This window comes from Oncorhynchus nerka, linkage group LG10, assembly GCF_034236695.1.
Source record: "Oncorhynchus nerka isolate Pitt River linkage group LG10, Oner_Uvic_2.0, whole genome shotgun sequence".
Taxonomy (NCBI): Eukaryota; Metazoa; Chordata; class Actinopteri; order Salmoniformes; family Salmonidae; genus Oncorhynchus; species Oncorhynchus nerka.
This window is the reverse complement of record NC_088405.1, coordinates 52,145,729-52,168,635: the sequence shown is the minus strand read 5'-3', so window position 1 is coordinate 52,168,635 and position 22,907 is coordinate 52,145,729. Positions and strand designations below refer to the sequence as shown.

Here is a 22,907-nt window from a genome sequence, read left to right as displayed (position 1 = left end):
TTTTTTCAACCCAATTTTGATCTTGTCTCATTGCTGCAACTCCCCAACGGGCTCGCAAGGCGAAGGTCAAGTCATGCGTCCTCCAAAACATGACCCGCAAAACCGCGGTTCTTAACACCGGCCCGCTTAACCCGGAAGCAAGCCGCACCAATGTGTCGGAGGAAACATCGTTCAACTGACGACCGAGGCCCGCCACAAGGAGTCGCTAGAGCTAATGAACAGAGATAGGCATATGTCTTCTTCTTATCATATTTCCCCAATGCGAAATCAATAATGTGTCTTGTTTGCAAACTAAACTGTCCCTGTTTGCAAATAATTAGGAATCTGAGCATGGCACTTTCAAAAGTTAGGCCTACCTTTCCACCCCAGACAGAGTAGGCTGATCAATGCAGAAACATTTAAGCTTTAACTGCTGGCAACTCTTCTTCCGTGGCTTAACCCAACGAGAGGAGGTCACAAGCGTTTCCATAAGAGCTGTCTGGGTTTAAACGTTTTCTATTGTACAGAAAGTGAATAGCGTATTCAATTGACAGTGACAGATTACTTCCCAAGCAAAGCCAGCCTTTGAATGTCAAAGAAATGAAACAATGATATCCCCATATGCATTGGAGTCACGTCTTTGTAGCATGAAGCATTGCGGACCAAAGCTCTGTTGTAAAATCATTTTATATAAACGGATCCGTTTTATTTTCTTCAAAATCTTAATCTAACAAGGGGTAGAACTGTGCTTTTTGCCATTTTCTTTCATTAAAGGTAGTTCTATGGCAGACCCTCTCATACCCCCTCAATTGGAGTCTTGGATTGAACTTAACAGCCCTTCACTGACACGGAGGTAGGCTATTTAAAGAGTGCATGGTCGGTGGAGGAATTGACCGACACATCTATGGATATAGCAGCCTATGGACTAATTTAGTCTGTCAAACAGGTAGGCCTACCTCTTATTTCTTAAATACGAAGAAATAGGCTCCAACACAAAGCCCTCGCTGTTAGTAAAGTCTAATTAAAATAAAGACGTTGAAATGAATTATGCCTACTCAAATTTGCCTACTTTTCAGCACCATGTCCACTTCCGATTGATTGTGCCATGGCTGTTTTAACATCACAATGTAAATTACTCAAATCTGGCTTATTGTAAGGTCAATAACTCTGATAAATACACTGAACAAAAATATAAATGTAACTATTTCAAAGATTTTACTGAGTCAATTTAAATAAAGTCATTAGGCCCTAATTTATGGATTTCACATGACTGGGAATACAGATATGCATCTGTTGGTCACAGATACTTTTAAAAAAAAGGTAGGGGCGTGGATCAGAAAACCAGCGCAAAATCATGCAGCACAACACTCAATGGCTGTGCGAAGTTGTTGGATATTGGCGGGAACTGGAACACGTTGTCGTACATGTCGATCCAGAGCATCCCAAATGTGCCCAATGAGTGTCATGTCTGGTGAGTAGTGTTGGATTCGGGGTAAACTTTTAACATTGTTATACGCATAAGCATAGTATATAAAGGAGTGGAAGAGACTGGTCAGAGGTTAAATGGTTCTCTGTAGAAAGACAGAGTGGCTGTGGAATGTGCTGTGTGGACGGGAGGGAGTCACGGCAGTGCGATAGGTGATACGGGTGGAGAGCTTTGGATTAGACATCAAGGGGATTGAGGTCAGGTCAGGTCACCTTAAGGGAGACAGAACGGTTTATTACTCTGTCACTTCGTCTTCCTGTCGAACCATAAGATGTAAGGATTGGAGAGAAGGAGGAGTGTCTAAAGTGGAGTAAATATATTTGTAATGTTGGAAACATGTCTGGGTCTGAATACAGCTGTGTCGACCCTTTGGAAGAATTAAACTTGGTTAAGCTTCTCCAGTGTCCGTGAGTTATTTACTCTGAAACATTAGAACCTAACAGTATGCAGGCCATGGAAGAACTGGGACATTATCAGCTTCCAGGAATAGTGTACAGATCCTCGCGACATGGGGCCGTGTATTATCATCCTGAAACATGAGGTGATGGCGGCAGATGAATGGCACGGCAATGGGCCTCAGGATCTCGTCACAGTATCTCTGTGCATTCAAATGGCCATTGATAAAATGCAATTGTGTTTGTTATCCGTAGCTTATGCCTGCCCATACCATAACCGCTCCGCCACCATGGGGCACTCTGTTCACAACGTTGATATCAGCAAACCACTCACCCACACAACGCCATACTGCCCGGTACAGTTGAATCCGGGATTCATCCGTGAAGTCCACACTTCTCCAGTGGCCATCAAAGGTGAGCATTTGCCCACTGAAGTCGGTTACAACGCCAAACTGCAGTCAGGTCCTGGTGATGATGACCAAGCAGATGAGCTTCCCTGAGACAGTTTCTGACAGTGTGTGCAGAAATTCTTAATTTGTGAAAACCCAGTTTCATAAGTTGTCCGATTGGCTGATCGCAGATGATCCTGCAGATGAAGAAGCCGAATCTGGAGGTCCTGGGCTGGCGTGGTTACACGTGGTCTGCGGTTGTGAAGCCCGTTGGACCTACTGCCAAATTCTCTAAAACGACGTTGGAGGCAGTTTATGGTCGAGAAAATAACATTAAATTATCTGGCAACCGCTCTGGAGGACATTCCTGCAGTAAGCATGCCAATTGCACGCTGCCTCAAAACTTGAGACAATTGTGGCATTGTGTTGTGACAAAACTGCACATTTTAGTGGCCTTTTATTGTCCCCAGCACAAAGTGCAACTATGTAATGATCATGCTGTTTAATCAGCTTCTTGATATACCACACCTGTCAGGTGGATGGATTATCTTGGCCAAGAAGAAATGCTCACTAACAGCATTTAGAGAAATAAGCTTCTTGTGCGTATGGAAAAATGTTTGGCATCTCTCATTTCTGCTCATGAAACATGGGACCCACACTATGTTCCATTTATATATTTTGTTCAGTGTACATCATGGGCAAGAAACATAATTGCTTTTAATAAAATCAATTATAGTAGTAGCAAGCTATCAAAGTTAAACTCCGGTCCTCCTCCTTATCTTCGTGCTCTCCTTCTCAAACTGAACAGAACATAGTCTATAGGCTAGATGCGCGCAATATAGTGCTTTATTTGACTATGCCTTATCAACAACAAAAAAATCGGAAGAAACCTTTGACTCTCCTCCTGAACTGCCACTGTAGCCCTACACAGCACAGCCATTTGTTAAGCAGCACACCAAAAAGTTTTTGATCAGCAAGAGCAGAGTAGGCCGGGGCTCAGGGTTGGAATATCCATTGCAGTGCGCTGCCAAGTTTTATTTACACCATCCCAGCAGCTATCTTATAAATATAACTTTGCTCTGTGCTTTTCCCAGCATGCATCGTAGCCTTTATGCTATGGATCATTTGCTTGAGACCACACTAAAGAGCCTATAGGCGCAATGATATTGCCCGCCCAGTGGAGTATCAGAGATGAGGGGCGGCATCGGGCACACATCATATATAACCTAATAAGCAACTAATATATATTGAAATATTGAAATTTGATCCATTACCAATTACTGTCCATTCGGAAAGTATTCAGACTCACATTTTGTTACGTTACAGCCTCATTTTAAAATGAATTAAATTTAGAAAATCCTCAATCTGAACACAATACCCCATAACGACAAAGTGAAAACAGATTTTTTGAAATATTTGCTAATTTATTACAAATAAAAACTGAAATATCACATTCCGAATGTATGACCCTCTCCTGGACTAGTTAAAAAAAAATACTAAACCCTCCCCTTGACTGAAATTCTAAAGGTATGACCCTCCCCGATTTTCCTCCAGGTAACCATTTTTTTTACATTTAGGTCCCTAGCTAGTAAGCTAATATTCCAGAAGTTAGAGTATTTATGCTTAAGTGAATGGGAAAACAAACTTGTTTTTTATTGACATTTTTTATTAATTTTAGTAGTTGATACAATTATTATTCATATCAGTTAATAAAAATAAAAAAGTTGAATCCTAGGGCTTTTTAATTTGGGGGCTCTGTCTGCACAAATGAACATTTCCTTGTCCCATCGCGCTCTAGCGACTCCTGTGGCGGGCTGGGTGCCTGCACGCTGACAAGGTCGCTTGGTGTACGGTGTTTCCTCCGACACATTGGTGCGGCTGGCTTCTGGGTTAAGCGGCATTGTGTCAAGAAGCTGTGCAGCTTGGCTGGGTCGTGTTTCGGAGGACGCATGGCTCTCGACCTTCACCTCTCCCGAGTCCGTACAGGAGTTGCAGCGATGGGACAAGACTAACTACCAATTGGATACCACGAAATTGGGGAGAAAAAAGGGTCATTTAAAAAAAATTAAATACATTTTTTTAATGTATATCTCAAGGGCCGGACTGAAGTGCCGTACTATGTCCCCCCTTGGGTTGGGGTTAAGTTTAGGAGTTAGGTTAAAAGGTTAATGTTAAGGTTAGGGGAAGGGTTAGCTAACATGCTAAGTGAACTCAGAAAAAAAAGAAACCTCCCTTTTTCAGGACCCTGTCTTTCAAAGACAATTCGTAAAAATCCAAATAACTTCACAGATCTTCATTGTAAAGCATTTAAACATTGCTTCCCATGCTTGTTCAATGAACCATAAACAATTAATGAACATGCACCTGTGGAACGGTCGTTAAAACACTAACAGCTTACAGACGTTAGGCAATTAAGGTAACAGTTATGAAAACTTAGGACACTAAAGAGGCCTTTCTACTGACTCTGAAAAACACCAAAAGAAAGATGCCCAGGGTCCCTGCTCATCTGTGTGAACATGCCTTAGGCATGCTGCAAGGAGGCATGAGGACTGCAGATGTGGCCAGGGCAATAAATTGCAATGTCCGTACTGTGAGATGTCTAAGACAGCGCTACAGGGAGACAGGACGGACAGCCGATCATCCTCGCAATGGCAGACCACGTGTAACAACACCTGCACAGGATCGGTACATTCGAACATCACACCTGCGGGACAGGTACAGGATGGCATCAGCAACTGTCCGAGTTACACCAGGAACGCACAATCCCTCCATCAGTGCTCAGACTGTCCGCAATAGTCATAACCTCTGACTCCTCTCACAAAATGAAACATTCGCCTCAAAACAGTTTTACCTGTGTTCAAAATCAAACACTGCTCTCAAATCATAAACAAAGTGATCAAAATTATATACACTCTCAAGTAGTCAGTAAACAATACACTGAAAAATAGAAAACACATTGTTCAAAACATACAATTCTCAGGGAGAAGTACATTTTCTATCTAAAAAAAATATTCATATTTTTCTGTCATTGTCTTTTGATGAACGAAAACGTGTTCTATCATAGTAGCTCAAAATTGATCAGAAATTACTACTCTGCTTTGCTCTTTGCAATTTTGTTTTTTGTTCTTCCTCCTCCTTGTACCCCTATTTTTACAAGTACTGTACCCTGCATCTCACAAACTTGTCCTTTGTCTCTGTGATACTATAATTCTTGTTCTTTGTTGATATGAACCTGCAACCAGTCAAAATCTATTGAGTAGTCAGTACTGTTAATAAATGGAAGGCACAATGTTCAGGTCAATACAATTTGTCCATTGTACAGTATACAGCCTACAATGCACTGTACTACAATATACAATACTAAAAGGGACAAAAATCAAAGGAGTAAACATGTGATCAATGTTCTTCTTCTTGTCTTTGGGCTGGGTCAGGCCAGAGCACTTCGTCGACATCACAAGCAATATTGTCCCTCCTGAGGCAACGGGGGAAGAAGCCTCTTGTGTGCCGTATCCAGCCCTGACATGATTCCTAACCTATATCACCACAGGCTAAATCCATGGCTTGCAGCAGATTTACTCTGGTGTAGGGTTGTCTATCATACACTTTCCATCTCCAAGAGGAGAAAAACTCCTCAATCGGATTCAGGAAAGGCGAGTATGGAGGGAGGTACAAGTTCATAAACTGCCCATTGATGTTAAACCATTCCCTTACCTGAGCAGCTCGGTGGAAACTGACATTGTCCCACACTATCACATAGGTGGGAATGGGATTCTCATTTAGCTCTTGACCCTGCTGCTCTTGAACCTGCTGCTCAAATAAAATATCTCTTAGATTGGCAATAAATCTTAGAAGGTGCTGGGTGTTATATGGCCCGAGTGTAACATGGTGATGTAGAACACCATGGTTGCTGATAGCAGCACAGATTGTGACATTGCCACATCGTTGACCAGGGACTTTAACAATGGCCCACTGTCCAATCATGTTTCGGCCTCTCCTTCTCCTCTTTGTTAGATTGAAGCCTGCTTCATCGACAAAGATGAACTCATGGGGTCTGTCCAAGGATTCCAAGTCAAATATTGTCTGTGTAGAAAAACAATATACTGTATGTAGGATTTTGTAAGTCGTACAGAGACAGTGCTATACTGTAGAGTACAATTAGGCTTCTGATTCGCATACAATGTTTGTACTGAAGAGTAATGTCATTCACATAGTATGTGTTAGTACTGTAGACAATCTGGATTACAGTAAATGTTTCTGAATGTACACTTACTTGCACATACTGAGCTCGCAGTTCTTTCACCCTTGGTGAGTTGCGCTCAAAAGGTACTCTGTATACTTGTTTCATTCGCATCCTGTTACGATGGAAGACACAGTCAATTGTGGAAATGCTCACACTGTCGATTCCCTGGAAGTGTGTGTTGTCATGTATCACTCGTTCCTGGATTTCTGAGTTGTATTGCATTATCCTGAAGGACCATGCCAACTATAATGGCCTCTTGCTCCCGAGTGAATATAGCTGTCCTTCCACCTGCATGTGGCAGCCTTGCAATTCTACAAAAAGTAGTTGTGCAGTTACAAAACATATTCATGCAGTACAATACATAGTGATTAACTTTACAAATGTCTATTGAAACAGCTGCATATAGTGTAGTACAGTACATTTACAATTACAAGAATACAGTAGTATACTGTACCTGTTCTCTTCTCTGAATGTCCTTACTGTGGTGGACACAGAAAATCGGCTCAAATTGGGTTGCAACTCTAAGTCCTGCTTCCCTTATTGTCAGTCCATGGACAAGAACGTGGTCTATAACTGTTGCTCGAATTTCATCAGGTATTTCCACTCTTCATCCTCCTCCTCGCATACAAACTCGTCCTCTCACATTGTTTCTTCTATCCATTCTCAGACTTTCTCCTTCCCACCTTCAACAACCTGTTTGCTCTCTGAACTGGCTTATATTGGTTGTGTCTCATCATTTGAAACAGGTTAAATCAATTTTGAGTGGTTGTGTTCAATCAATGACATGTGTTCTCTATGTGTTTGTATTTGATTGTTGCCACTTGTGTTTACCAGTATGGATGATATGTGCATTAGATTGCAGAATGTGTTTTGAGAATGAGAATGTGTTTAGAGTTTTGCTGAAAAGTCTAAGTGAGATCTGCAAATTGTGTTTTACCATGTGAAATGGTTTAAGGTATTGACAACAGACTGTATAATTAGCTAAATGAGTCCAGGCAACTGAGAACTTTGTTCAGCCAATGGGTTTTAGTGTTTTAGCAATTGAGAAAGACTGTAAGCGTTGACTGAATCGGCTATTTTATGCCATGCTTCCCGTCTAAAATTGCGAGCAGCAGTTGTATTATTTTTGTGATATAAAATATGTTTTAGGTCGTCAAACCGCTGAAGTATAACTTGTTGCTCTGAACGCCGGCCTTTGTCCCTTTTCCATTTTTCAATCACGTGGTGTTGTCGTTGTCATGGTTACCCCTGTTCTTCTCTTCTATGTTTTATCAAAGATCCTTAAACCCCTACCGTTACTCAGCCTAACTATAACCCTTACCGTAACCATTTTAAATGTAAACATCAACGGGTTAGGGCATCCCAAGGATTATTATGACCACGCTATGGAAAGGGGAGACTCCGTTTGGCTCTACGCCGCCAACAAGTGTCACATGACTCGTTTCAATTCGACTATGCTGACTGTGCCAACGTCTGTCTGTAGCGTCCGAACCGTTTGAACTACAACCTAACAGTGGTGGAAAAAGTACTCAAACGTCATACTTGAGTGAAACTAAAGATACCTTCATAGAAAAGGACTCAGGTGAAAGTCACCCAGTAAACTATTACTTGAGTAAAAGTCTAAAAGTATTTGGTTTTAAATATACTTACTGTAGGTTTCAAAAGTAAATGGAATTGGTCAAATGTACTTAAGTATCAAGTAAAAGTACATCGATAATTTCAAATTCCTTATATTATAAAAAACAGACACCACAATGTATAGCTTTTTAAAATGTATGGATAGACAGGGGCACACTACAACACTGTCATAAATTTACGAACAAAGCATGTGTTTAGTGAGTCCGCCAGATCAAAGGCAGTATGGCGTAGTACTGGCGTCTCGGGTCTTCCTACCTTGGGAGTTAGAGGTCTTAACAGATCCAAAAAGTTGGAAATGGATCCGTGGCTTTCCCGCCTGACTTGATATGCATAAATACATTTTCAAAAAACAGAGACCTGTTCCAAATGGACCCGAGACCAGTCACACCCGTTCCGACAAGTAGCGTGGGAAACAGACCCAAACAGACCTGTGCTGGTTCGGATCCGAGAGACCCGTTCAGATCCTTGCCATTGTCTCCTCTGCTTTTCTTTAGGGGGTTCCCCTGGGTTGCTGACTTGCTGTCAAGCATTTGTTTTGTGTATGAATGAATAGGCCTTTGTAAAAATGAATTGGTCACCTTTGTGTGGTGATCCCTGTGCAGCAGCATCATCTGCACTTCCAGTGCTGAGGTTGGACAGGTCCAGACATCGCCTGCATTACTTAGTTTCACTCCTCTGCGATGTCTAGACATGTCCAACCATCGCCGAGTGTCACTAAGGCAGGCAGGCGATGCATGGGATAAAGATGGGTAAACATGGAGGTATAAAGATCATGGTTGTAGTTTTAGCCTCTTATTCACAAGTCATGGCACTAGCTCTTGAGAACCCAAGGGGGCCCAAAGTGGCTCTCAGCCAGTCCCTGTCTTGGGTTCTCAGCTGATTGTATGGACAGCTGGCTCCATGAGAAGTAGAATCCAGATAGATTGGGGGGGTACTAAGCTAACATGGAATTGTTTTAAGATGGTCGTACCATTGCTATTTGATAGGTAAAGGTTAAAACAAATCTAAACTAATTATTTGATAAAACATTTAACTTGGCCTTTACTACGATAGAAACACATTGAATAACACACAAGACAGCTCAGAAACGAGTCCCATTATACTTGCTGTGTTGTAAAGTACTTCAGTAAAAATACTTTAAAGTACTACTTAAGTAGTTTTTTGGTGTATCTGTACTTTACCATTTATATTTTTAACAACTTTTACTTTACTTCACTTCATTACATTCCTGAAGAAAATAATGATTTTTTTACTCCATATGTTTTCTCTGACACCCAAAAGTACTTTTGACAGGGACATGGTCCAATTCACACACTTATCAAGAGAACATCCCTGGGCATCCCTACTGCAAGAGTGTATGACCATCTATGCTGGTGCGTTGCATATTCTGTCCACAAACTCTGGTAAAGTAGCAGAGGCTTTGTACTTTCACTTTCAGTAAAATGATGCACCATTTTAATTTCAATTGCCAATCCTTTGTCTTTGCTTTGTCTTTTGTATGTCATTGCATTTCATGTTTTTATGAAACATTATTTCCTGTTGGTTTGCAGACAAGCCTACTTCTTCTCCAGTGGCCCTGGGCTGTCCTGCACCTACTGTAGGTGCCAGACTTATACCTCTCACCTTCAAGAACACCATTAACTTGAACACTGTGTTTATAAACATTCTGGAAACACGTATGAATGCTGTTATCGTTTGTGGAGGGATGAGTACCTGATCCCCATTGGCCCTGTGGATCCCAGTGGCATTGTGTTGCTGCCTGCATCATCTAACGTAATGATGTTCTCCTTTGTTCCGGGAGCAGTCGCACTAGGAAGTTATACGGTCCTTCCTGGTAAAAAACAGTCTGTGGACGCTCTCTACCTATGAATGTGTTCTTAATGATTCTCATTGTGTTTAACACACTCTCTTCTCACTCAGCTCAGGTTGCTGTGTAGCAGCATAAATGATTACATTTCAGTAACAGCTCAGTGCCCTGTGTGGCTTATTCAACTATGGCCACTAGATGACAGAATGGGATTGCTCAAGTTTCTCCACCTCTGCTGTGGATGTGTTTTTGAGGAGTTACGCATTCTCTGTATCTCACCTGAATTACAATGACTGCATTGCTGTGGTTTCCCCTGTGTTTAGATGGCCCCAGGAAGAGTTCTCAGGGCAAGCCAAAGTGTTTTATGCCTATTCCAGACTCTCAGCTCCAAGGTGACAGTGAGCCCTGTGCCTTAGGAAGTCCCATCTACCCTGCATCCCCCCCCCCCCCCCCCAGGATTCATGGAAATCCTGGAGCAGGAAGCTATTGATGTGATCTGGATCTCATAGACTTGTCTTCAGCTCTTGCCCCATTGTGTTAAGCTATGTCACTGAATGGATCATGCAGCGAGGTTTGCACCCGTGTGAATCTTGAACCTGTATTCAATGCACGGTTCAATCTCTGTTGCTACAGCTTTGAATAATTCTTCCCCAGATCTTCTTCCTTTTTTTCTGTCTTCCAACATACCCCAATTTTGAATCTCTCCCCTGCCCTTTCCTTTTCTCATGTGTCCATGGCTTGACGTACATCATGGTTGACACAGTAAGTGTAATGAGATGTAGTTCTCCTCCTAACATAGTTGCATGTTACATTTGCAGTAAGATACATTATATCTCAAAATACTTCATTCTCTCATTGTCCCAGATGAGTGTTCTTCTGGAAGGGAAGTTCAGCTGCTTGGTTGAGTCTTTTGCCGTGGTGGACTGCTGTTACCCATATGAGTATCAGGGAGGACACAGTATGGTGAGAATAATTCCCTGGGCAGTGCAATCTTTGTTTATATCAATGTGGAGTGTGAACCGAGTGTGTTCTTCTGAGTTAGTGTTATCCCTCTCATCACCTGCAGGGGGCTCTGAGCCTGCTCAACACAGTGGAGGCAGTGGATAGCATACTGTCCCAGAGGCTAAAAGCCCACACGTTTGATAAGAGGCTTGTGTTGGAGCTGCACTGTGAATTCTCCTCCGAAAGAGCACCCAGAACGTAACATACATACCTTTTTGTCACGTCCTCCTGTGAGTGTTGTCATGTTCGTGTGTGTGTATCAAATCTGCAGATTACCTATTGTCTGCTTTTGACTCCTGACCAGAAATGTGTTTTTTTTCTGCATGTATTCCATTTGAGATTAGTCTCTCCTCATAAGAGAGTGCTTTTCTCATTCTGTAGGTGTCGCCTCCTGCGCAGTGTGGACCACAGAGTGAACGAATACCCAGCCCTGCACTATCCTCAAGGGTGGCTACAGAGACTTCTCTCATCAGGTATTGAACCTGACAATAAATCAAATCAAATTTTATTTCTTGCATGCGCCGAATACAACAGTCGTAGACCTTACTGTGAAATGCTTACAGGAGGGGACTAAGCACGCACACCCGAGGGGCCCCAGTGTTGAGGATCAGCTTGGCTCCAATACTCAAATAGACTCTGGGCTGTTGGGCTAGGCTGTGATCAGTTTATTTCTCCCCTGGTCTCGTCTGTCTGTCAGGAGCACTGTGAGCCCCAGACCTACTGCCCCATGCCCCTACTGCCCCATGCACCAAGAGGACCACAGAAAGGAGCTGCTGCGGTGCCGCACACACAGCCTCCGCCTAGGAGTGCCGCAGACGCCACCACATTCTAACTTTTGTCAAACTCTGAGCCAGTCGTGTCGGGGATGGAGTCCAGGAGAAGAACAGACACTCAGAGGGACAGCTGAGTCCAAACAGTGACCTAGAGATTGTCCGTTTAATTATCCTACAGGAACCTACTTGACTATGTGATAACAAATTGCCCTTTTGTTGGGCTTGCTAGCTTTCCAAATGGAACCCTTTTTCACATGCTGTCATGTAAACTATGCACTATGTCGATGTTCACTGATGCCTTTGTCCATTTTGTAGTATATTTTAATTACAGTAGAGACCGCAGGTCGCCTTTTCAAATTGCTTTAATGTAATTTCCACATTGCAGAGCAGAAAGGGGTGGCATTATTTCCAGTGTCAATCATGGATGTATGTTTTTATTATTAATGGGAATCATGACTTAATTTGAGCTCTTCTGAATAACATTTTTTTAACCAGAGTGAATGACCTTGGAGTTTAGGTTGAATAGTTTTTAATGTTTTGATTATATCAGGGACCTGCACATTAATTAATGCATTAACTATGACATTTATCATTAAAAAACACACAAAAAAACACAACTTTTATTTGAATTATATCATTTCAATGGGTATCATATGGTCCATGGACAGTAAAACCAAAACATAAAGGAGAAACCTTTAGAAGTATTTTTTTATTAGGCTTGTCCTTGTGAATATCCTTAGTCCTTATCCCTGCCGGTGCCACAGGTGTGTCTTGTTTGCAGCTGTGGTTCCTCCCCCAACACAGCTGGGTTAACTCTATCCCCCTCGCTGTTAAAAAGCCCCCCCTCTTCTATGCACAGCAGCTGTAATTGCGGAACAACTGTGGGATTTCACAGGCCCCAAAAAGTGGTATCCGGCTATACTGAAAGCAGATCGGGTGGGAATGGCCACGGTTCAGACTTCAGACCTTTCCCAGGAGGAAGGAAGACTGGTACTGGCTGGCTGTTGCAGTGGAGGACCTTTTGGCAGTACATTTTTATGGGTTTTTAATACCACGTATGGGCCTACATACCTCATATCTCTGGCAGCAACAACCCAGAGTCCCAGGCAAGGCCATGGGAGGACGGGGGATGTTGAGTGGGGAGATATAAGGACATTGTTGGAGAAAATGGTGAATTAAGAAATCACATGTTATCAACAGCTATGTCCAAGTGGAGGTCTCAAATTACAGTTTTCAAAAGTCACTTGCTCAACAAAATCAGCCTGTCGACTACCATGACTAGCATGTGTCTGATAATGCTTTCTGGTGCGGTGTAATGTTTGGAATATACAGGCTGGTTTCAACTGAGCCAATGGATTTGGAGTTCCTTAATCCCTGCGCCTCAAGTCATGCAGTCCAGAGTGGAGAGGTAACGGGAGGGAAAGTGAAATTATCCATTCCATCTTATTTATAAGTGCCATTATTAGAGTGGCGATGATGGAGAGATTAGTTATTGTCTGTCAGCGCAATATGCAGGAAGCCCAGGTGCAAAAGCCTAACTGCTAACGGTGAGAGGAAATCCAACCTAATAGCTGACTACAATTTGCTCATTTTTGGAGTCCAGTTATTTTCTGCAGGGTCAAATGACATTTCAATAGAGAAGGCCATCATGTTGGCCTTCAGAAAGTATTCACACCCATTGACTTTTTACAACAACAAAAATGTGTTTCAGACAGAATTTAAAATTGATTAAATTGAGATTTTGTGTCACTGGACACACAATACTCCATAAAGCCAAAGTGGAATTATGCTTTTAGACATTTTTACAAATGAATTAAAAATGAAAAGTTGAAATGTCTTGAGTCAATAAGTATTCAACCCCATTGTTATGGCAAGCCTATATAAATTCAGGAGTAGAAATGTGCTCAACAAGTCACATAAGAAGTTGCATGGACTCCCTCTGTGTGCAATAATAGTGTTTAATATGATTTTTTAAATGACTTCCTCATCTCTGTACCACACACATACAAGTATCTATAAGGTCCCTCAGTCGAGCAGTGAATTTCAAACAGATTCAACCACAAAAACCAGGCGTCCTTCCTAACTCAGTTGCCAGAAAGGAAGGAAACGGCTCAGGGATATCACACTGAGGGCAATGGGGATTTTAAAACAGTTACAGAGTTTATTGGCTGGGATTGGAGAAAACTGAGGATGGATTAACAACATTGTAGTTACTCCCCAATACTAACCTAAATGACAGAGTGAAAAGAAGGAAGCTTGTACGGAATAAAAATATTCCAATACATGCATCATGTTTGCAATAAAGCACTAAAGTAAAACTGCAAAAAATGTGCCAACACAAAGCATTATGTTTGGGGAAAATCCAACACATCACTGAGTACCAGTCTTCACATTTTCAAGCATGGCGGTGGCTGCATTATGTTATGGGTATGCTTGTCATCAGCAATGACTAGAGTTTTTTGGGGGGGGGGGGGGGGCATAAAAAAGAAACGGAATAGAGGTAAGCACAGGAAAAATCCTACAGCAAAACCTGGTTCATTCAGTCTGCTTTCTAACAGACACTTGGAGACAACTTCACATTTCAGCTGGACACTAACCAAAAACACAAGGACAGATATATACTGGAGTTGCTTACCAAGAGGACATGGAATGTTCCTGAGTGGCCTAATTACAGTTTTGACTGAACTCTGCTTGAAAATCTATGGAAAGACTTGAAAATGGATGTCTAGCAGTGATCAATAACCAACTTGACAAAGCTTGAAGAATCTTTAAAAAGAATAATGTGCAATCCAGGTGTGCAACGCTCTCAGAGAATATATATATATATATACACACACAGTTGAAGTCAGAAGATTACATACACTTAGGTTGGAGTCATTAAAACTAGTTTTTCAACCACTTCACACATTTCTTGTTAAGAAACTATAGTTTTGGCAAGTCAGTTAGGACTTGTGCATTTTTCCAATAATTGTTTACAAACAGATTATTTCACTTATAATTCACTGTATCACCGTTCCAGTGGGTCAGAAGTTTACATACACTAAGTTGACTGTGCCTTTAAACAGCTTGGAGAATTCCAGAAAATGATGTCATGGCTTTAGAAGCTTCTGATAGGCTAATTGTCATAATTCGCGTCAATTGGAGGTGTACCTGTGGATGTATTTCAAGGCCTACCTTCAAACTCAATGCCTCTTTGCTTGACATCATGGGAAAATCAAAAGAAATCAGCCAAGACCTCAGAAAATAAATTGTAGACCTCCACAAGTCTGGTTCATCCTTGGGAGTAATTTCCAAACACCTGAAGGTATCACGTTCATCTGTACAAATAATAGTACGCAAGTATAAACACCATGGGACCACGCAGCCGTCATACCGTTCAGGAAGGAGACGCGTTCTGTCTCCTAGAGATGAACGTACTTTGGTGGGAGAAGTGCAAATCAATCCCAGAACAACAGCAAAGGACCTTGTGAAGATGCTGGAGGAAACAGGTACAAAAGTATCTATATCCACAGTCAAACGAGTCCTATATCGACATAACCTGAAAGGCCACTCAGCAAGGAAGAAGCCACTGCTCCAAAACCTCTCACAGTGCGCATCCAACCAGGAAGCCAGCCGCACCAATGTGTCAGAGGAAACACCGTGTACCTGGCAACCTTGGTTAGCGCGCACTGCGCCCGGCCCACCACTGGAGTCGCTGGTGTGCGATGAATAAATACCATATGAAATACCATTTGAAACGTAACATATCATACTAATTGGAGATTCTCAGATTTACTGACAGAAAAATACGAACTGCTCTGAGACCAGGTTGGACGACCCCCCCAGCCATCCTCACCCCCTCAGATTTTTGGGGTGCAGGATGGCTTTGCTGGTGGCAGTGGTGGCATAATGCTGCTGTTGCTCAGGCTGGAAGTATTTGAGGTGTATTAGAATCGAGTTCTTCAGTAAGTTTAGCACTCTGTGTAGAGGTGATGTGTGTGTGTATAGGCCTACATTTAATATGGTAATCGTGTATTTTCTGCCCATTTGATTTTCAGACGCTGGTTTCTGACTTCATATTTAAAATATTTTCCCCAAACGTACTGTACAAAATATGCATGCAACAACTGAGACCTACGTTTGGATGAAATAAAACATGCAGTCACTCCAGCTCATCATGCTGAAGCACATATGTAGCCTACTCTATCCTCTCAAAGATTGAGGTACATCAAATATAATAATAACACACACACACACAAAGTAAACGCACACACACAGAGGCGCGCAGCATCACTGTGGAGTATGGTATTTTATTCACCGACTTTTTCTGTAGGGGTATTAGGCTACTCGGGGGCCAATCACAACACAGCTCTGTGTTTGAGCTGCACCATGCAGTCTGACCATTCTATTTTCAAGTCTAGCAAGCGCAATTGAGGACCGACGACGCAAGGCGACATAAGTGCAATTGAGAATGATTCTAAACAAATTCCGCCTCTGGGTCGCTTAACCTTTCGGAAACTTTGGAGGGACATTTTTCTGAAAAGACCGCGGAACGCTTGCAGTGTGTGATGCACGGTCTTTGTGGTAACCTATTCTTGACCACTCGTCTAATTATAATATAACTGTAATTTATTTTACAGCAAGTCCTCTCTTTGAAAAAAACGCGACAGCTGCAAACTTTGCATCCCTGCGAGTCCAGGTTTGGGAATTGTCACACATTTGCGAGAATCGGCTTGGCTTATTCACTCAGTCGATCCTGGGACATACGCGGTGTGGCTGGATGTTGCATGCGGGTCAATGAGCGCGAGGACAAAGTGCCTCCGAAGTCCCCAACTCCCCGACCTCTCTTACCTGATGCCGTGCATGATGATTGTCCTTGGAATACTTCTGAATGTCCTCAGTCATGGTAAGCGAAATTCGTCAGTCACTATAATATTGTTTATTTATCATGTCGTCAATTCTAAAGTGATGAAATATTACCCGGCGCACTGTGCACTAAATATTCCCCCTTGTTTAGAAAATCCAGTCTCTCCAAACTGTAATGCTGTAAAAGCCGTTATCAAATTTTCTAGTTGTCTGTCACTTTCCAAAATAGGGTTCAACCGATGGACAGTCGGTCTGGGGAGTTGTTTTTTTCTAAGGCATCTCCAGGGATCATAATAGCGTGCTTCTATTTCTAAATATAGCAGGTCATTGGTTCAGAAAGCACTCACTGGATGAGACAAAGTTAAACAGCTAACAATGGTTTTAGTTGACTTTTATAACAATTCTGTGACAAATAGAATATTGACAATCCTTTATAATTAGACAGTATTAATAATTTACAGTAGGCTAGGCCTATTAATAGTTTTAAAGAGACTCCAAAACTCTCACTTCAGCTCAATTCTCTTTTAGGCAGGCAACTCCCATTTAAAAAAAAAATGTTTTTAATCAAAGTACTCATTAGGATCAATATGGATAGTGTTTCATTTGTTTTCATGAAATTCACACAAAGTTAAGAATTGCATGCAGTGTTGAATGTAGAATTGGACTCATGATGCCTATCCAAAATGAATTCTCTACTGTGGTCATTTTCATTTAGCATATTCATTTAGCATAGGAAACTCACGTATGTGTCCTCTCTTGCTATAGCTGACAACGGAGCTATATATTTAATTGCTGGCTCTATAAAAGGTGTTGTAATCTTTCATACCAAGATTTTGTGACTAAAATTGAAGCACTTAAATCAACTCCCAAAGGCATGCGAGAACATGAGACAGTATGATCTATGGTTATCGACACAGTTAAGACCATAGCTCGATGACATCATTTTGAAGGTCTTGTCCTGCTCTTATACTTACACGACTAGAGTGGAAAAAGTGTCCTGCCGGGTCCTTTTACAGCTTTACTCTGCTTTTAAGACTTGTTTTCCTGGCCATTCTTTTTTTACTGATACAGATAGAGCTCAACATGCTCTTACCCTAGTTAATTGTGATGTCATTGGAAAAACCACTGACTGCTGTCCAAGACAAATTATCACAAAGGTGTGAACCAGAAGTCTGCTATCAAATTTAATGCATTCTGCCATGAGGCATGCTGTTGGAGCCTTTTGGTGTCAGACTTGATTCACCGGTACCGCTTGCCATGCAGAAGAAGAGAGCACAGTCTATGGCTTGGGTGGTTGGAGTCTAACAATTTTCCAGGCCTTCCTTTCACACAGGCTGATATAGAGATCTTGGATGGCAGGGAGCTCGGCCCCAGTGATGTACTGGGCTGTCCGCACCACCCTCTGTATCACCATGTGACCGAGAGTGGTGCTATTGCCATAAGCAGTGATGCCGCCAGTCAAGCTGATCTTAATGGTACAGCTGAATAACTTTTTGAGGATTTGAGGGCCCATGCCAAACCTTTTCAACCTCCTGAGGGGGAAGAGCTGCTGTTGCATCTTCTACACGACTGAGTGCGTGTGGGTGGACCATTTTAAGTTCTTATTGATTTGAAGCTGTCGACCCGCTCCACTGCAGCCCCGTCGATGTGGAGGGGGGCGTGCTTGCCCCCCTGTTTTTGGTAGTCCACGATCAGCTCCTTGGTCTTACTGACGTTGAGGGAGAGGTTGTTGTTCTGGGCCTACACTGCCAGGACACTGACCTCCTCCCTTTAAGCTGTCTCATCGTCGCCAGTGATCAGGCTCACCACCGTCGTGACGTCTGCAAACTTGATGATGGTGTTGGAGTCGTGGGTGATAAGGGAGTACAGGAGGGGACTAAGCACACACCCCTGTGGCGCCGCCGTGTTCAGGGTCAACGTGGCGGAGGTGATGTTGCCTACCTTCACCACCTGGAGACGGCCCGTCAGGAAGTCCAGGATCTATTTGCAGAGGGAGGTGTTCAGTCCCAGGGTCCTCAGCTTGTTGACGAGCTTGGAGGGGATAATGCTGAGCTGTAGTCAATGAACAGCATTCTAACATAGGTATTCCTTTTATCTGGAACGGTGAGGGCTGTGAAATGAGATTGTGTCTATGGATCTGTAGGGATGGTATGCAAATTGGGGTGGGTCTAGGGTGTCTGGGATGATGGAGTTGATGTGTGCTATAACCAGCCTCTCAAAGACCTTCATGATTACAGATGTGAGTGCTACAGGGGGGTAGCCATTGTTGCATGAAGCCTTATAGTTCTTGGGAACAGGAATGATGGTGGTCATCTTAAATCATGTGGGCATTACAGACTGATACAAGGAGAGGTTGAAGATGACTGTGAATATACCTTCCAGCTGTTATGTGTATGCTCTGGGAAAACGCCCTGGAATACCAATCGGGCCCCGCTGTATTTATTTTATTAAAGACATTACTCACATCGGCCTCGGAGAGCGAGATCACCCAATCTTCTGGGTCGGTGGCGGCCCTCACACCCGGCATGATGTTGCTATTGTCAAAGTGTGCATAAAATGCATTGCATTTATCTGGTAGGGAGGAATGGTTGGGCAGATCACGGCTGGGTCTTCCTTTGTAATCCGTAATGGACTGTAGCCCTTGTCACATTTGGCGGGTGTCGGAGCCTGTGTAATATGATTCCTCCTTATTCCTATATTGTCCTTTTGCTCGTTCGATGACTCTGCAGAGGTCATAACGTGACTTCTTGTTCTTGTTTCTGTCCTCAGCCGTAGCCTCAGGGTTGTCTGCGATAGCCCTGTGTGCGTTAGACCCATCCTTTAGTTTAGCGCCAACCTCCGTGTTAATCCAGGGCTTTTGATTGGGGAAGCAGCAAACCCTAACTGTGGGGACAAAGTCACCGATGCATTTCCTAATGAAGCTGGGTGGTTAGCTTGTCAATATGTTCGGCAGAGTCCTCCCCATGATTGGAAACATATTCCAATCAGCGCTAGCAAAGCAGTCTTGTAGCATAGTCTCTGATTCTGGTGACCATTTCTCAACGGCGCGAGTCACGGTTGATTCCTATTTGAGTTTCTGCTTGTAAACAGGAAGCAGGAGTGAGTAGTCATGATCTGATTTGCTGAATGGCGGACGAGGGAGAGCCATGTATGCTTGCTTGTGGGTAGAATAACTGTGGTCTAGGACTTTATTTCCCCTAGTGTCCAGGGAGACGGGTAGATGGAAGATGGGCGTCACGTGTCTTAATGACACAGAATTGGGTCGGAATAACAGAAAGTCGAACTTGAAGTTGAAATTGAAGCTGGAATTGTGGTAAGTAACTGCCGATCTGATGTTCAAAAGTTATAAGAAATGATAGCGGATACATTTAGAGAATATAAAGTAAAAATAAACAAAAAAATAGTCACAAAATACCAAAGTTGGGTCAGCGATTGCAAAACGGCGGCCATTCAGTATGGCGCCATCTTTATATTTGTAGCCCAACACACCAACCACAAATACAGCAGAAGTTGAAAATATTGTTCAGGCTTTTGCCAAACTGATCGTTTTGATTGTGGCTATTAATATAGTCCTGTGAAGAATGTATTATAATGACCCAATCGATCATCATAAATCCCTCGGGGGTCCGTGCTCAGTCCCCTCCTGTACTCCCTGTTCACTCATGACTGCACGGCCAGGCATGACTCCAACACCATCATTAAGTTTGCAGATGACACAACAGTGGTAGGCCTGATCACCGACAACGATGAGACAGCCTATAGGGTGGAGGTCAGAGACCTGGCAGTGTGGTGCAAGGACAACAACCTCTCCCTCAACGTGATCAAAGGAGATGATTGTGGACTACAGGAAAAGGAGGACCGAGCACGTCCCCATTCTCATCGACGGGGCTGTAGTGAGAGCTTCAAGTTCCTTGGCGTCCACATCACCAACAAACTAACATGATCCAAGCACACCAAGACAGTTGTGAACAGGGTACGGCAAAACCTATTCCCCCTCATGAGACTGAACAGTTTTGGCATGGCAACTCCTCGGCCTCCGATCGCAAGGCACTACAGAGGGTAGTGCGAACGGCCCAGTCCATCACTGGGGCTAAGCTTCCTGCCACCCAGGACCTCTATACCAGGTGGTGTCAGAGGAAGGCCAAAAGTCAGACTGTTCTCTCTGCTACTGCACGGCAAGCGGTACCGGAGCGCCAAGCCTAGGTCCAAGAGGCTTCTAAACAGCTTCTACCCCCAAGCCATAAGACTCCTGAACATCTAATCAAATGGCTACCCAGACTATTTGCATTGCCCCCCTACGCTGCTGCTGCTACTCTCTGTTATTATCTATGCATAGTCACTTTAATAACTCTACCTAAAGGTACATATTACCTCAAATACCTCGACACCGGTGCCCCCGCACATTGACTTTATACCGGTACCCCTTGTATTTCGCCCCGCTATAGTTATTTACTGCTGCCCATGAAATATTTGTCATTCTTATTTCTTACTTTATGAATGTATTTTCTTAAAACTGCGTTGTTGGTTAAGGGCTTGTAAGTAAGCATTTCACTGTTGTATTTGGTGCAGGGTAGCCTAGTGGTTAGAGCGTTGGACTAGTAACTGGAAGGTTGCAAGTTCAAACCCCTGAGCTGACAATGTACAAATCTGTTGTTCTACCCCTGGACGGGCAGTTAACCCACTGTTCCTAGGCTGTCATTGAAAATAAGAATTTGTTCTTAACTGACGTGCCTAGTTAAATGAAGGTAAAAAATAAAATTTGACAAATACAATCACATTTAAAAAAATATTCCTCAACATTCACATATTTAAATCAGTGTATTTAAATTGCTGTGTTTGTTCAGGACGTTTCTCTTTGAATGATTGTCTTGAACGATGAACAATGTAGCTGTCGTTGTTCATTGAGCTGTTCATCAGTCACCCTCCTACTTCTGACATCAATATAATAAAGTTAGAGGTATGCTTGAATCCAACTTAGAATCCCTCCAAAACAAAATGTGAGTCACCAGACCAAACAAAAAAGGAATAACTGTGTGCCTCTGCCCAGCAACTCATAAAGCGGCAAGAAGGTGTCCCTATAGCAAGGACTACAATTAGTAGAAATAAAGTCACTTTGAAGACTTGGACTCAATGTAATGACACTGGAGCACTCAATCGCCTTTACAATTGTTTTAATGGATCAGAGATTGACAGACAGCCATTTTGCTCCTGAGGCTGACCATTCTTCAGAATGGTCCAGACCCGTCATCTGCAATGTAGAGTTAATCCTGTCAGTTTCCCTGTGATGCCCATTTCTATCCCTGTCGGGTACCTACAAATTATATGGCAAGGGACATGCATAATCTAGTAGTACTATCAGTACTCGGCCACACCTCTCTACCACCTCACGGTCAGAATAACACCACAACAACATACTCTAAGTGTGCCTTGTCAATGTACCTACAAGTCAAACCTGTTACAGAATAAATCAGGAACACACACTGGTGCTGCTGTTGCTGCTTATGCTAGTCCATTGTATCCAATGACGACTTTGTTGCCATTTCTTTGTTAAACAGTAATCTATGAGCTTCTTTGTAACTGTAAAATCGAATCCATTAACCCCTTTGCCTATCGCAAACAGGGCATGTCAAATCTTGGTTTTGTGGGGCACACACACACACCGATACGATTACTTCACTGCTACCAGGAGCCGTGTACAATATGCACTTATCTCCGGAGACTGATACAAGAAATGATGTCACCTTTAAAAAGTGTCATCAACAACCTCTGGGAGACCACTAAGTCACAAACTGGGCCGCAGCTGGCAGTAATGTTGACATGATGTAAACGCAGATGTTTGAAAGTGACTTACCAGTGGAGAGGCAAAGACATACAGTACAGTCAGGGAGTCAGTCGGTAGAGGGAACATTTGCATGTGTGTGTTTTGTTGATAACCTTGATTTGGAACACACTGTTGGTCTCCAGGAGCAGATGGCACAGAGCTCTATCCATGGTTGGGAGGGTAGCCCAGAGTGGGTGTGTCTGTCTGTGTGCCATTGTGTGTAAGCCTTGTGTGTGTGTGTGTGTGTCTTGCATTTGTATGTGTTTGTGTGTCTGTCAGGTGTTTTTTTATATACATTTTGCCCTCATTGCATGTATATAATTGTGCACGTCACATCTTTGGCCTAGGTGAGCATGTGTGTGTCCTTGTGACTTTGGACCAGTATTTGGCTGTGTTCATCAAATTAGATCCCCACAAGATGCACCCCTCGTCCCCGGCACTATCAAGGGTATGTCTTGACCGGTCTTATTAAAACACTTACAAGAGCACAAGACAAACTTCCACACATCCCAGTAGATTACATTTATTTTCA

The 22,907-nt window shown here is 42.9% G+C and overlaps 1 protein-coding gene across 1 annotated transcript in view; it reads left to right on the top strand.

Annotated features, from left to right (window-relative positions):
- Positions 1-16,051: 16,051 nt before the first annotated feature.
- Positions 16,052-22,907, top strand: part of LOC115136405 (GDNF family receptor alpha-4-like) — a 53,444-nt gene continuing 46,588 nt past the window's right edge. The window contains exon 1 of the mRNA XM_029671987.2: positions 16,052-16,594. Within this exon, the coding sequence (XP_029527847.1) occupies positions 16,486-16,594 (109 nt within the window). The 5' untranslated portion in view covers positions 16,052-16,485. The remainder of the gene's footprint in view (positions 16,595-22,907) is intronic.